The following is a 12,782-nucleotide window of genomic DNA, read 5'->3' on the forward strand; positions in this document are numbered from 1 at the left end:
ATATTTAAGAACCTGGTCAAAGTAACCAAGGCCAGATTCTGATATCTGAAACCAGTTATTGTCTGGTATCAATATGAAGTAACTCAGTAGAAGTCAATGGAGTTTTGAGGATGGATGTGAGCACAACTAAGGGCAGACACTAATTCTAAATTGCTGGAGATTTAGGTGAAGTCATTCTCTGAAGTGGGAACAGCAGACAGAGTGTCCTGGGGTATCCGCTCTTCAGGTCCCAGGATAAATTTGAAAGGCTCACACTGAGGGGGCAAAAACAACTACCAAAAAACCCCCATACTTTACCTGTAAACTGATCAAATGTTATCTGAAGTCACTAGGTTGGATTCAGATTTAAGTGAGAATGAGAAAAATCAGGAGTGTGGAGTCACATGGTCAGTCTTTTTGGTATTGTCTATAAATACTGGATCATTTGAAAACCTTTTTCATATACTCCAGGCAGACAAAGAAGTGCTAGAGAGGTAATTCTCCTCTCACTCACCCTGGTGTAAATCATGAGGAACTCCACTTCAGGTAATGGGGCTCCTTCTCCTCTCCTTCACACTGGTACAAATCAGGGATAATTCCAGTGGAGTGAGTGAAGTCACAACAGTCCAAAATTGGCATAAATAAGAAAGAAGAGTAAGGTTGACTATTTTCAAAGAAAACTAAAGTTTATTTAAGTGACTTTAACGAAAAGAAAATAATTATTAATTTGCCAAGTAATTAATTGAATGGGAATATTTTTTTCTTTTTTCTTTATAATTTTATTTACTACTTTTTTAATTAGTATTTTTCCATTGTAATGATGACAAACAATATTACTTAGTGATAAATATCCTGATAACCGACTCTCCAGGTAATAGTGTCAATTTGATTATAATATGCATTGTGAATGAAGTGGCATATGTGCCATTGGAAATTAATTTTTAATAAGAACGAAGAAAGTGAACAAAAATGCCATACGAACACTTTGTCTCACTTTTGAGTGACATTGTAAATAAGAAGCAAGCAGCATTATCTCCTGTAAATGTAAAGAAACGTTTTTGTCTTAGCAATTGACTTAACAAGAATTAGTACTGGGTGGACTTGTAGGCTGTAAAGTTTTACATTGGTTTGTTTTTCAGTGCAATTATTTTACAAAGAAATCACCATTTTTAAGTTTCACTTTAACGATAGATTCTACTACAGTACTTATATGAGGTGAACTAAAAAATACTATTTCTTTTCTTCATTTTTACAGTGCAAATATTTGTAATCAAAATAATAATATAAAATGACAAGTGTACTCTTTGTACACTGTGTTGCAATTGAAATCAATTCATTTGAAAATGTACAAAACATCCAAAAATATTTAATAAATTTCAATTGGCATTCTATTGTTTAACAGTGTGATTAAATCTGTGATTAATCACAACTATTTTTTTAAAATGTGATTACTTTTTTGAGTTAATATCTCTCTGGGCAGATAGATGGATAGATAAACTACTATGATGGTATAATATTTTGTTAAACTTGGGAGAAATATTATCTTTTTATTTATTATTATTATTGTTACTGATTCGTTTCCTTCTTCCTTATTGTATAGCTGGATCGGGATGGCTTAGAACTATCAGATTCAGATGCATAAAACTAGCAAATATTGGATTAAAAGACATCTTGATGTGCAGAAAGAATAGCAAATATGGCAGGCGACCAGCCTGGCTTAATAGTGAAATCTTCAGTGAGTTTACAAGCTTACAAGAAGTGGAAGCTTACAAGAAGTGGAAATTTGGACAGATATCTAGGGAAGAGTATGAAAATATTGCTAGAGTGTGCAGGGGTATAATCAGGAAGGCTAAGGCACAATTGGAGTTGCATCTAGCGAGGGATGTGAAGAGTAACAAGAAGGGTTTCTACAGGTATGTTAGCAACAAGAAGGTCAGGGAAAGTGTGGGATCCTTACTGAATGGGGGAGGCAACGTAGTGACAGATGATGTGGAAAAAGCTGAAGTACTCAATCTTTTTTTGCCTCAGTCTTCACAGACAAGGTCAGCTCCCAGACTGCTGCACTCGGTAACACAGTATGGGGAGGAGGTGAGCAGTCCTCAGTGGTGAAAGAACAGGTTAAGGACTATTTAGAAAAGCTGGTGTGATGTTATTGATATAAATTGGGACCATATAGAACATGAGTTGCAACCAAGGTCCTGTAGTGGCACCAAATCTTAGGTAAAGGGGGTCTTATAAGGTGTCTAAGACCAGGTTATGGGTTGCTGGTTATAATTATGCTGTCTGTATGTCTGTATCATTTTTAGTTGAAGTTATGAATGTTGGCTTTATGCTGTCTGTATTTCAAGTTGGTGCTGTGCTTCTGGGGGAAGCATCCTAGACAAGCTGGTGTTAGCTCTGCTTAGCCTGCTTGATGGCCCATTAAGGACCATCAGCTACACAATTGACCCATGGAGAGAAGGCAGACACGCCTTGTGACTCAGCAAGGTATGCAGAGACTTGTCCATGTGACTGCAGACTCCATTTTGCTGGGATTTTCCACAGTAAGAACAAAGAGATTCTTACACCTGGAAAAGCCTATATAAGGCTGATGCATCATCTCCATCTTGTCTTCAATCCTGCTTCTGACCTCTGGAGAGACTTTGCTACAAACTGAAGCTCTACACAAGGGACTGAGGACCCATCCCAGGAGGGGATGTATTCCAGAGATTTGATTTGAACCTGCAGCTTATGCCATCGCTGCTGCAAGCCTGAACTAAGAACTTTGCCATTTCTGTATGTAATTGATTCCATTTAGCCAATTCTACCTCTCATCTCTACCTTTTTCCCTTTGTAAATAAACCTTTAGATTTTAGATTCTAAAGGATTGGCAACAGCGTGATTTGTGGGTAAGATCTGATGTGTATATTGACCTGGGTCTGGGGCTTGGTCCTTTGAGATCGAGAGAACTTTTTCCTTTTATTGGGGTGTTGGTTTTCATAACCATTTATCCCCAGGACGAGTGCACTGGTGGTGATACTGGGAGACTGGAGTGTCTAAGGAAATTGCTTGTGTGACTTGTGGTTAGCCAGTGGGGTGAGACCAAAGTCCTTTTTGTCTGGCTGGTTTGGTTTGCCTTAGAGGTGGAAAAACCCCAGCCTAGGGCTGTGACTGCCCTGTTTGAGCAATTGGTCCTGATTTGGCACTCTCAGTTGGGTCCCGCCAGAAACGCTCCGTCACAGCTGGACATGCACAAGTCCATGGGTCCAGATCTAATGCATCCAAGGGTGTTGAAGGAGTTTTCTGATGTGACTGCAGAGCCATTGGCCATTATCTTTGAAAATATGTGGCAATTGGGGGAGGTCCCGGATGATTGGACAAAGGCAAATATAGTGCCCATCTTTAAAAAAAAATGGAAGAAAGAGAACCCGGGGAACTAGAGACGGGCCAGCCTCACTTCAGTCCCCAGCAAAATCATGGAGCAGGTCCTCAAGGAATCAATTTTGAAGCACTTGGAGGAGAGAAAGGTGATCAGGAACAGTCAATAATGGATTCACCAAGGGCAAGTCATGCCTGACCAACCTGATTGCCTTCTATGATGAGATAACTGTCTCTGTGGAAATGGGGAAAGTGGTGGATGTGATATATCATGACTTTAGCAAAGCTTTTGATATGTTCTCCCACAGTATTCTTGCCATCAAGTTAAAGAAGTATGGATTGGATGAAGGGACTATAAGGTGGTTTGAGAAAGCTCCAAACCTGTATTTGTGGGTCCCGTGCCTCCTGGCAGATATAGCAGCCTCAGAAGCTCGGGATGACCTCTCTTTCCCAGAATGGTGGCAGAGGTTACCACTTATTGAGCTATTTTCATCACAGGCCAGTATGGGAGATGGGAAGGTGGAATACCCACAGTCTTTGTTTCTCCTTAGAGCTCCTTAGGTACCGCCTGGTCTCCTGCCTGGACCAAAGTCTGTTTCCTCTTTCAGAGGGATCTCTGTAGATCATGAGGGGGAGGGGGGGAAAAAGGAGGGAACCCGGGCCCGCCGTCTACTCTGGGTTCCAGCCCAGGGACCCTAATGGCAGCAGCTGTTTGCGGCTTCCCTCCTCCACTGATGCTGCTTTGCTTCCCTGGGCCACTTCCCTGTGCTCCCCTTTTCCCAAGGTTCACCCTTACCTCAGGGTTCAGTACTGCTTCCTCTCCTCCAGCTCCTTTCCCCTGGGCTCCTCTTGAGAGAACTGGCAAGGAGAGATTTTAAAGTAGTATAATTGGTTCCAGCTGTCTCCATTAGCCTATCAGCCTAAACTGACACTTTCTCATTTAATTGAGGTCAAGTGCCAGCATTAGCCTAATGACCGTAGCTGATTAAATTGGCGTCAGGTGTCTTGATTGGCCTGGAGTAGCCCTTGTTTGGCTATCCAGGGAACAGGGCTCTGCTCATTCTGAGGCTGATCTACCTGCCATCCACTACCCTCTTATATCCCTTTGGCCTGAGTCCGTCACAGTGGATAGAAAGCTGGCTAGAATGTGGGCTCAACAGGTAGTGTTCAACGGCTTGATGTCTAGTTGGCCAATGGTATCAAGTGGAGCACCCCAGGGGTTGGTCCTGGGACCGGTTTGATTCAACATCTTTATTAATGATCCGGATGATGGGATTAACTGCACCCTCAGCAAATTCACAGATGACACTAAGATGGGGGGAGAGGTAGATACACTGGACGGTAGATAGGGTCCAGAGTTACCTGGACAAATTAGACGATTGGGCCAAAAGAAATCTGATGAGGTTCAACAGGGACAAGTGCAGAGTTCTGCACTTAAGAAGAAAGAATCCCATGCACTGCTACAGACTAGGGACCGAATGACTAGATAGCAGTTCTGCAGAAAGGGACCTGGGGATTACAGTGGATGAGAAGCTGGATATGAGTCAGCAGTGTGCCCTTGTTACCAAGAAGGCGAATGGCATATCAGGATGTATTGGTGGGAGCATTGCCAGCAGATTGAGGGAAGTGATTATTCCCCTCTATTTGGCACTGGTGAGGTCACACATGGAGTATTGTTTCCAGTTTGGGTCCCCCCACACTACAGAAGTGAAGTGTACAAATTGGAGAGAGTCCAGTGGAGGGCAACTAAAATGATTAGGGGACTGGGGCATATGACTTACAAGGAGAGGCTGAGGGAACTGGGGTTATTTAGTCTGCACAAGAGGAAAGTGAGATAGCAGCCTTCAACTAGCTGAAGGAGGGTTCCAAAGAGGAGGAGCTCAGCTGTTTTCAGTGGTGGCAGATGACAGAAGAAGGAGCAATGGTCTCAACTTGCAGTGCGGGCGGTCTAGCTTGGGTATTAGGAAACACTATTTCATTAGGAGGGTAGTGAAGCACTGGAATGGGTTATCTCGGGAGGTGGTGGAAGCTCCATCCTTAGAGGTTTTTAAGGCCCGGCTTGACAAAGCCCTGGCTGGGATGATTTAGTTGGTGTTTGTCCTGCTTTGAGCAGGTGGTTGGACAAGATGATCTCTTGGGGTCTCTTTCAACCTTAATATTCTCTGATTCTATGAAAAACCAGTAGGGTGGATAGGGAAAAATAGATTCCTGAGGTAACATAAATCCACATCCATGCAATTTACTATCTTTGTGAGGTGCATAGTCTTAATCTGTCACATAAGAGAATGGAGCTGCAGTACTTCTTCATGGGCATTGAAGAATGCAGAGCAATATTTGTAAATGGGCTAGTAGGTGTTTACCATGATATCTCTCGCAAAAATTCCCAACCACTACAGAGTTGTGCACTGTTCTGTGTGAGTTTCTGACAGATGTCACCTTATATCCCAAATGTCCTCTTCTGGTTGATCATGTGAACAGTCCATTTTGTGTCTGACCCTGTTCTTGTGGAAGTCAATGGGAGTTCAGACATTGACTTCAATTTGTGGTAGTTTGTGAAGCCCACCTGACCATGGCACAATAGCACCATGGAGGAGCCTGCCGAACCCAGCTGCCCCTGGCACTGACTAGTCAATAGCAATTACATGGAGAGGCAGGAGACTGTGCTTGGGAGATGATGTGCATGGGCCAGAGCTCTAGCTTTCAGATCAGAATTTTCTCTGGCTCCAGTATCAGTGCCCACAGCTGCTCTTTCCTCCTTTTCACAGCCACACAAAACAAGCCAGAATCCAGTTTTGTCTCACCCAAAGGGGACAGCTCAGACCCTCAGCTGACATAATGATGTCAAAAGAGAGGTACCCATTTTCACAAGCTGAGGACCTGGCCCATGGCTCCCATATTTACACTGGCATGACAGAGAACAGTGTCATAACATCATCAGGGCTATTTACATGAGTAAGGACTACAAAGCTGAAGAGACGATTTGCACAATAAGGCACCTAGAGAGTTTTTAAAGAATTAGATGCCCAATTCTCTTTGTGATATGTACCTCACACTCTTGGGCTCTTTTGAAAAGCCCAATCTCAGGGCTAGTCTACACTAGGAACGCTGCAGCGACACAGCTCCACCGATGCAGCTGCACTGCTGTAGCTCATCTGGTGAAGATGCTAAACACCAAAGTAAGTGAGTTTTCCCATTGGCATAATAACTGCACCTCTGCAAGAGGCGGTAGCTAAGTTGGCTGGAGAAGCGGTCCTACCAACATAGCTCTGTCCACACCTCCACTTATGTCAGTGTAATTACGTCACTCGGGAATGGTGGCTTATCTGCATCCCTGAGCAATGTAAGACGTACCAATATAAGTGGTAGTGCGTACAAGCCCCCAGTCTGTAACAGCCGTGGTTGTATTAGCTGTAGTTTGGCCCTCAACATCTAACCAATATCAATAGGAATTTAGGGTTCCAAGTAGCTAAAGGATTAAGCCCTAAATAAGGGTGCAGGTCTATCTGTGTTTGTTCTAGATAAAGAAATAAGATTATTAGAGAGAGAGAGTCAAATAGTAATATAAAGATATAGATATATAATTCTATCTGTCTATCTATGATGGATTAGAAATATATGCTCATAAATAAATGTGTAGTTGATGGATATAAATGATCACACACACTCTTTGACAAAAACGAGTCCGGTGTGACCTTAAAGACTAACAGATTTATTTGGGTGTAAGCTTTCGTGGGTAAAAAACCTCACTTCAAAAATCTACAAAAGCTTATGCCCAAATAAATCTGTTAGTCTTTAAGGTGCCACCAGACTCCTTGTTGTTTTGTGGATACAGACTAACATGGCTACCCCCTGATACTTGACTCTTTGACAAGACTGCTTTATAAAACTCTCTTCCAGATGAAACACACTGAAGAAACATAATGAGCACGTGGAATCACACGACTGTCACAGAATTCATCCTTATGGGGTTTTCCAATCACCCCAACTTGCAGGTTCCGTTGTTCCTGATCTTCCTTAGTGTTTATACCATAACCCTGACAGGAAATATGCTCATTATCCTGGTGACATCAATTGACCCCTCTCTCCATAGCCCCATGTACTTCTTCCTCCGGAACTTGGCCACCTTAGAGATCGGCTTCACTTTGGTCATCGTCCCGAAGATGCTGGTCAATCTCTTGTTGGAAAATAAAATCATTTCCTTTGCTGGCTGTGCATCTCAGCTCTATTTCTTTTTCTTCTTTGGGACAACTGAGTGCTGCCTTTTGACCGCTATGGCCTATGACCGCTATGTGGCCATATGCAACCCGCTCCGCTACCCAGACATCATGAATAGAAGGGCTTGTTTTCAGCTGGCTGGTGCCTCATGGTTCTCTGGATTTCCAGTGGCCACTGTGCAAATGACGTGGATATTCAGTCTGCCATTCTGTGGGCCAAATCAAGTCAACCACTTCTTCTGCGATGCCCCTCCCATGCTGGAACTGGCCTGTGCTGACACCTCTCTCTTCGAAATCGAGGCCCTCATAGCAACTGTGCTTTTCGTCATGTTCCCATTCCTGCTGATCCTGGTCTCCTACATGTGGATCATCACCACCATCCTGAGGATGCCCTCAGAAGAGGGCAGACACAAAGCCTTCTCCACCTGCTCCTCTCACCTGGTGGTAGTGACTCTCTTCTATGGCACAGCTATCTCGACCTACTTCCGACCCAAATCCAGCTACTCCCCAGACACCAAGAAGCTCATCTCTCTCTCCTACACGGTGATCACCCCCATGTTAAACCCCATCATTTACTGCCTGAGGAACAAAGAGGTGAAGGGTGCCTTGAGGAGAACATTGTGCATCAAACTCTTTTAGAGAAAATGTAATTTCTTCAGGCCTAGAACTCCATTCAGTTCATGGGGCTGGTTCTCCTCTTACTTCCCAAGTGTAAATCAACAGTAACTGCCATGGAGTCAGCGGGTCGAATCCTGGTATAAATCAGAACTGGCACATCCCAAAATAAATTAATCTTTTCTGAAACTAGTGTAGGGCAGAAGAGAATCACCTTTTGATTCAGGAGGGGTGATTGTTACCTGAAGTTCTGATGGACTTGAATGAATCCTGCAAACTGTACGTGGTTTAAGTTCAATAAAAAGCCAAGAATATTATTTTGTTTTACTTCTTTTGATGTGTGTTTATTTGTTTGCTTAGCCTCTTGCCTTTAAGACCTTCTCTTCACCAGCAAATTTTACCAAAGTGGAGTACTAGGTCTGCTGTAATTAAGTCTGAAAAGACTTACCTGTTTAATCATTATTTTAAGTACTCTAAATCTGTGTGTTCACTTGCATTGATTTTGAGTTGGGTTTGTCTCATGATGATTAAGGTTATTTTTACCTGTAACTCTGATGTATTTTAATGAATCCTGCAGACTGGTTTATGTTCAGTAAAATACTGAGATAATAATTTTGTTCTGTTCATTTTTGTTTTGACTCTCTTCTTCTCATCTCTTCACTAGAATGTTCTTTTTTTGAAGTAAAAAAACTGAAGATATAAAATTTCAGATAATAATTAACAAATTAAAATATTTGGAAATGCTGCCAAGGCACCTCATGGGAATATTTAACAGAAACAAATATCTGATAGAATGGACAGCCGCTTCTATAGACAGTTATTCCAATCGTAGAAGGGGCCTGACCCAAAGCTCAAGGGGGTCATTTAATTGACTTATTTGGACTTTGAAATAAGCCAAGAAATAACAATCCCTATTAGTGACACCAAATCAATGCAGTGCTTGTTTCTTCTGTGCTTGAATTTAGTGCTTGTTTCTTCTATGCTTGAATGTAGTGCTTGAATTCCATTCAAAACTGCCATAGAATTCAGAGGGCATGAGGTGATTTGGGGTTGTCACTCTTGATCCCAAACAATTAATGATGATTAAAGTCAACATAAAGATTCTAATCCTGAAACTACTTTATACCACTGTCACTCCATTAACTTTAGTAAAGCAATGCTTCGTTCACATGGGTATGACAGAAAAAAGTCATGCCTCATATGGAGAGTAATTAAAAGGAAGGACATTTATCCTAAATTACCTGGTAATTACCAGGTAATTCATGATAGCCAGTTTGAGAGGTTGTTAGGACTTTATTTCAAAATATTTTTAATTGCGAATATACATGGTTATATAAAAGTTCTATAAATAGGATTGCATCCCTCTCCCTATACTTATTGTATGTCACTTATCTTCTGAGATTGTAATCTGTGTGAGGAATGGTTTGTACACATGTAGCACAAAGAACCTGGTCTCTGAGCACCATAGTAATGTAAACATGATGTAGTATTCATGAAATAATATTAAATGTCAGATCATTTCTCCTTCCTATTATTTTACTGCTGTTTAGAGTTTCTTTCTTTCTTTCTTTCTTTCTTTCTTTCTTTCTTTCTTTCTTTCTTTCTTTCTTTCACAAAAGTATGTGAAATGATTTAAGTAAACTGAATGTCATGCAGTTGGCATGAAGTGTCAAACAGTGTAGTGTACTTAGACCTAACCCTAGAGTTGTATCATTATGAAAAGCAGAATAAATGCCAATGTCCTTATATTTCATAACTCAGGATTTCAGCTGGTATCATCATGACAGACATGGGAAAGTAATTTCCACTTCCTTTGGACATCAGTGTGTATCACCCAACTCTTCTTTTTCTGGCTGGACTGAAGAGAATCTCAGTGACTGGCACTCTTCCAAGGGAGATTAAAGATAGAAATGTAATTTTAATCAATACCAATCATCTTACACCTTACACTCCTAAACTTAATCCAGAGAATCTCACGTTTTTCTGAAGTTTCATACCGGAGCTCTGAGCAGTCATACTCCTCTCTTACATACAATGCAACTCCCCTGCCTTTTCTGCCCTGCCTGTCCTGCCTGAACAGTTTATATCCATCCTTGACAGTGCTCCAGTCATGTGAGTTATCCCACCAAGTCTCTGCTATTCCAATTAATTGGCTCCAGGTGTCTTAATTAGCTTGCCTGTCTTAATTGGTTTTGGGTGCCCAAACTCTGGCACTTTAAAAAGACTTGTGGGTGTTCAGCACTCTCTGAAAATCAGGGACTTTCTCTGGCACCTCAAGTGGGACATTCAACCATTGGGCCTCCACTTCTTCGATCATCAAACTGTTGTTCTTCCCTTTCATTCCATAGGATCCTTGCAATATTGTGAAAATAATTATAGGTGGATGAAGAATGAAAAATAAAATACTTTTAACAATCCATGTTAATTTCATTTTGAATGATTCAAAATGGAATTAAAAGCAAACAAAAACAGGTTTTTTCTATTAACTTTTTATTCAAAACATTTTTCAAAGATTTTAATTTACTAGCAATGTTATTATTATGAATGCAAATATAAATAAGGTAAGGTTTTGGTAAGGTTGACAATATTATTATTAAAGTTTGAGATAAAAACAAGGTATGTTTCATGACAAACCAAGAGAAACAAATCGGTAAAGTCAATAATTATTTTGTTGAAAAATATTCCAAATTCTTCTAAAGATAACATCAGAGCTCTGCTTGGCACTCATGAGGCTTGGTGGAGTATTGTGTTCAGTTGTGAATGCCACATTTTAAGAAAGATGTAGCCAAACTGGAAGAAGTCTAGTGGAGCGCAACAAAAAATATCAAAATATCCTCCTGACCTAGGAGGAAAGGTTAAAAAAAATGGGCATGTTTCATCATGAGAAAAGAAGACTGAGGGGGAACCTGATAAATGTTTTCAAATATGTTAGTGGCTGATATAAGGAAGACAGGGATCAATTGTTCACCATGTCCACAGAACATAGAGGAAGTGATGGGATTAATCTGCAGCAAAGGAAATTCAGGTTTGATATTAGGAAAAGCTTCCTAACTCTCAGGGTAGTTAAACTCTGGAATAGGCTTGCTAATGTGGTTACAGAATGCCCATCAGTGGAGGTTTCTGAGAACAGGTTGGACAAACACCTGTCAAGGATGGTCAAGGTTTACTTGGTCCTGCCTCAGTGCAGGGGAGCTGGCTCTGATGACTTTCTGAGGTGCCTTCCAGCCCAGAAGTAGATTTTTCTGCATGATTTCCTTAGGGCTCCTTTCAGCTTCTCATTCCTCAAGCCATAGACAATGGGGTTCAACATCGGTGTCACAACAGTGTAGAGCAGGGAGAGCAGCTTGTTGCTTTCTACATAAGAGCTGGACTTGGGCTGCAAGTAAACAACACCCCCTGTGCCCAGGAAGAGGGTCACCACAATAAGGTGAGAGGAGCAGGTGGAGAAGGCTTTATGCTTCCCTTCAGTCGAGGGCATCTTCAGGATGGTGGAGATGATCTGACTGTAGGATACCAGGATCAGGATTGAGGGGACTATGGCCAGTAGAATAATGAGGATGAACAATTCAGTCTCACTCCTGTAGGTATCTGCACAGGCCAGCTTCAGCACAGGAGGGATATCACAGAAGAAATGGTCAATTTCATTTGGCCCGCAGTAGGGTAAAGTAAACACTAAAGAGGCATGCCCTGAGGACACCAGGGAGCCTGCAGCCCAGGACACAGCTACCATCTGCAGGCAAAGGCTTCTGCTCATAATAAGCGTGTAGCGCAGGGGGCAGCAAATGGCAACACATCGGTCGTACGCCATGGCTAGAAGGAGGAAACACTCCGATATACCGAAGGAATGGAAGAAATACACCTGTGCGGCACAGCCCAGAATGGAAATGGCTTTGCTCCCCACCAGTACGTTGAACAGCATCCTCGGAATGGTGACCGAAGCATAGCAGATCTCCAGGAAGGAGAGGTTTCTCAGGAAGAAATACATGGGGGTGTGGAGGGCAGCATCCACCAGTGTGATGAAAATAATTAGGCTGTTGCCCAGTAGGATCAGCATGTAAGCAGCACCCACCCCTACAAAGAGCCAGCCCTGCAGCACATCAGGAACGTGAGAAAACCCGAGCAAAATGAACTCCCTTACAGAGGTCTGATTTTTGACTGACGTGGAATTTCTTGTGCCTGGCTTCCCTCTCACATGCATGAAGGCCTAGAAGGATTCAAATTCATTGGTAAATGTTAATTTTACCAGACACACATAAACTGACAAAAAACATATTTCCATTGATAGGATCTGAAATTTACAGATAGTCAGACAAAGAAAACTGTTACTTGAGGACTTCTTAGAGTTTGACTGAAGGATATTTACCTTATATATTTTGGCATGGGATGTTGACAATTTGCGTTTTAACAGTTATAATGCTTTAAATTTTTTGAATCTCAACATTGACTGTAATTAAATAACTATTGTCTGACCCCTATCTCCCTAATTTCCCACAACTGTGAAAATGTCAATTGAAAAAAAAATGGTTACAAACAAACCTTGATATTATCTGTTGAAATTATAAAAAATTAAATATCAAATTCTGCCACTATGTTGGGACCTGTTGAAATGAAAGCAGA

The 12,782-nt window shown here is 41.7% G+C and overlaps 3 protein-coding genes across 3 annotated transcripts in view; 2 read left to right on the plus strand and 1 right to left on the minus strand.

The window, feature by feature from the left end:
* Positions 1-12,782, plus strand: part of LOC120381226 (olfactory receptor 1020-like) — a 233,212-nt gene that overhangs the window by 40,538 nt on the left and 179,892 nt on the right. The window lies entirely within an intron of this gene.
* On the plus strand, positions 7,233-8,189 carry LOC120381228 (olfactory receptor 10A4-like). Its single transcript, XM_039499382.1, has one exon. It carries the CDS (start codon positions 7,257-7,259, stop codon positions 8,187-8,189), a length of 933 nt encoding a protein of 310 aa, XP_039355316.1. The 5' UTR covers positions 7,233-7,256.
* Positions 11,344-12,363, minus strand: LOC120380136 (olfactory receptor 10A7-like). Its single transcript, XM_039497630.1, has one exon. It carries the CDS (start codon positions 12,361-12,363, stop codon positions 11,344-11,346), a length of 1,020 nt encoding a protein of 339 aa, XP_039353564.1.

This window comes from Mauremys reevesii, linkage group 13 (assembly GCF_016161935.1).
Source record: "Mauremys reevesii isolate NIE-2019 linkage group 13, ASM1616193v1, whole genome shotgun sequence".
NCBI lineage: Eukaryota > Metazoa > Chordata > Testudines > Geoemydidae > Mauremys > Mauremys reevesii.

What these genes read in the sequence shown, in the direction of transcription:
- LOC120381228 (XM_039499382.1), top strand. Translation starts at nt 7,257, where the DNA reads ATGAGCACGTGGAATCACACGACTGTCACAGAATTCATCCTTATGGGG.
- LOC120380136 (XM_039497630.1), bottom strand. Translation starts at nt 12,363, where the DNA reads ATGCATGTGAGAGGGAAGCCAGGCACAAGAAATTCCACGTCAGTCAAA.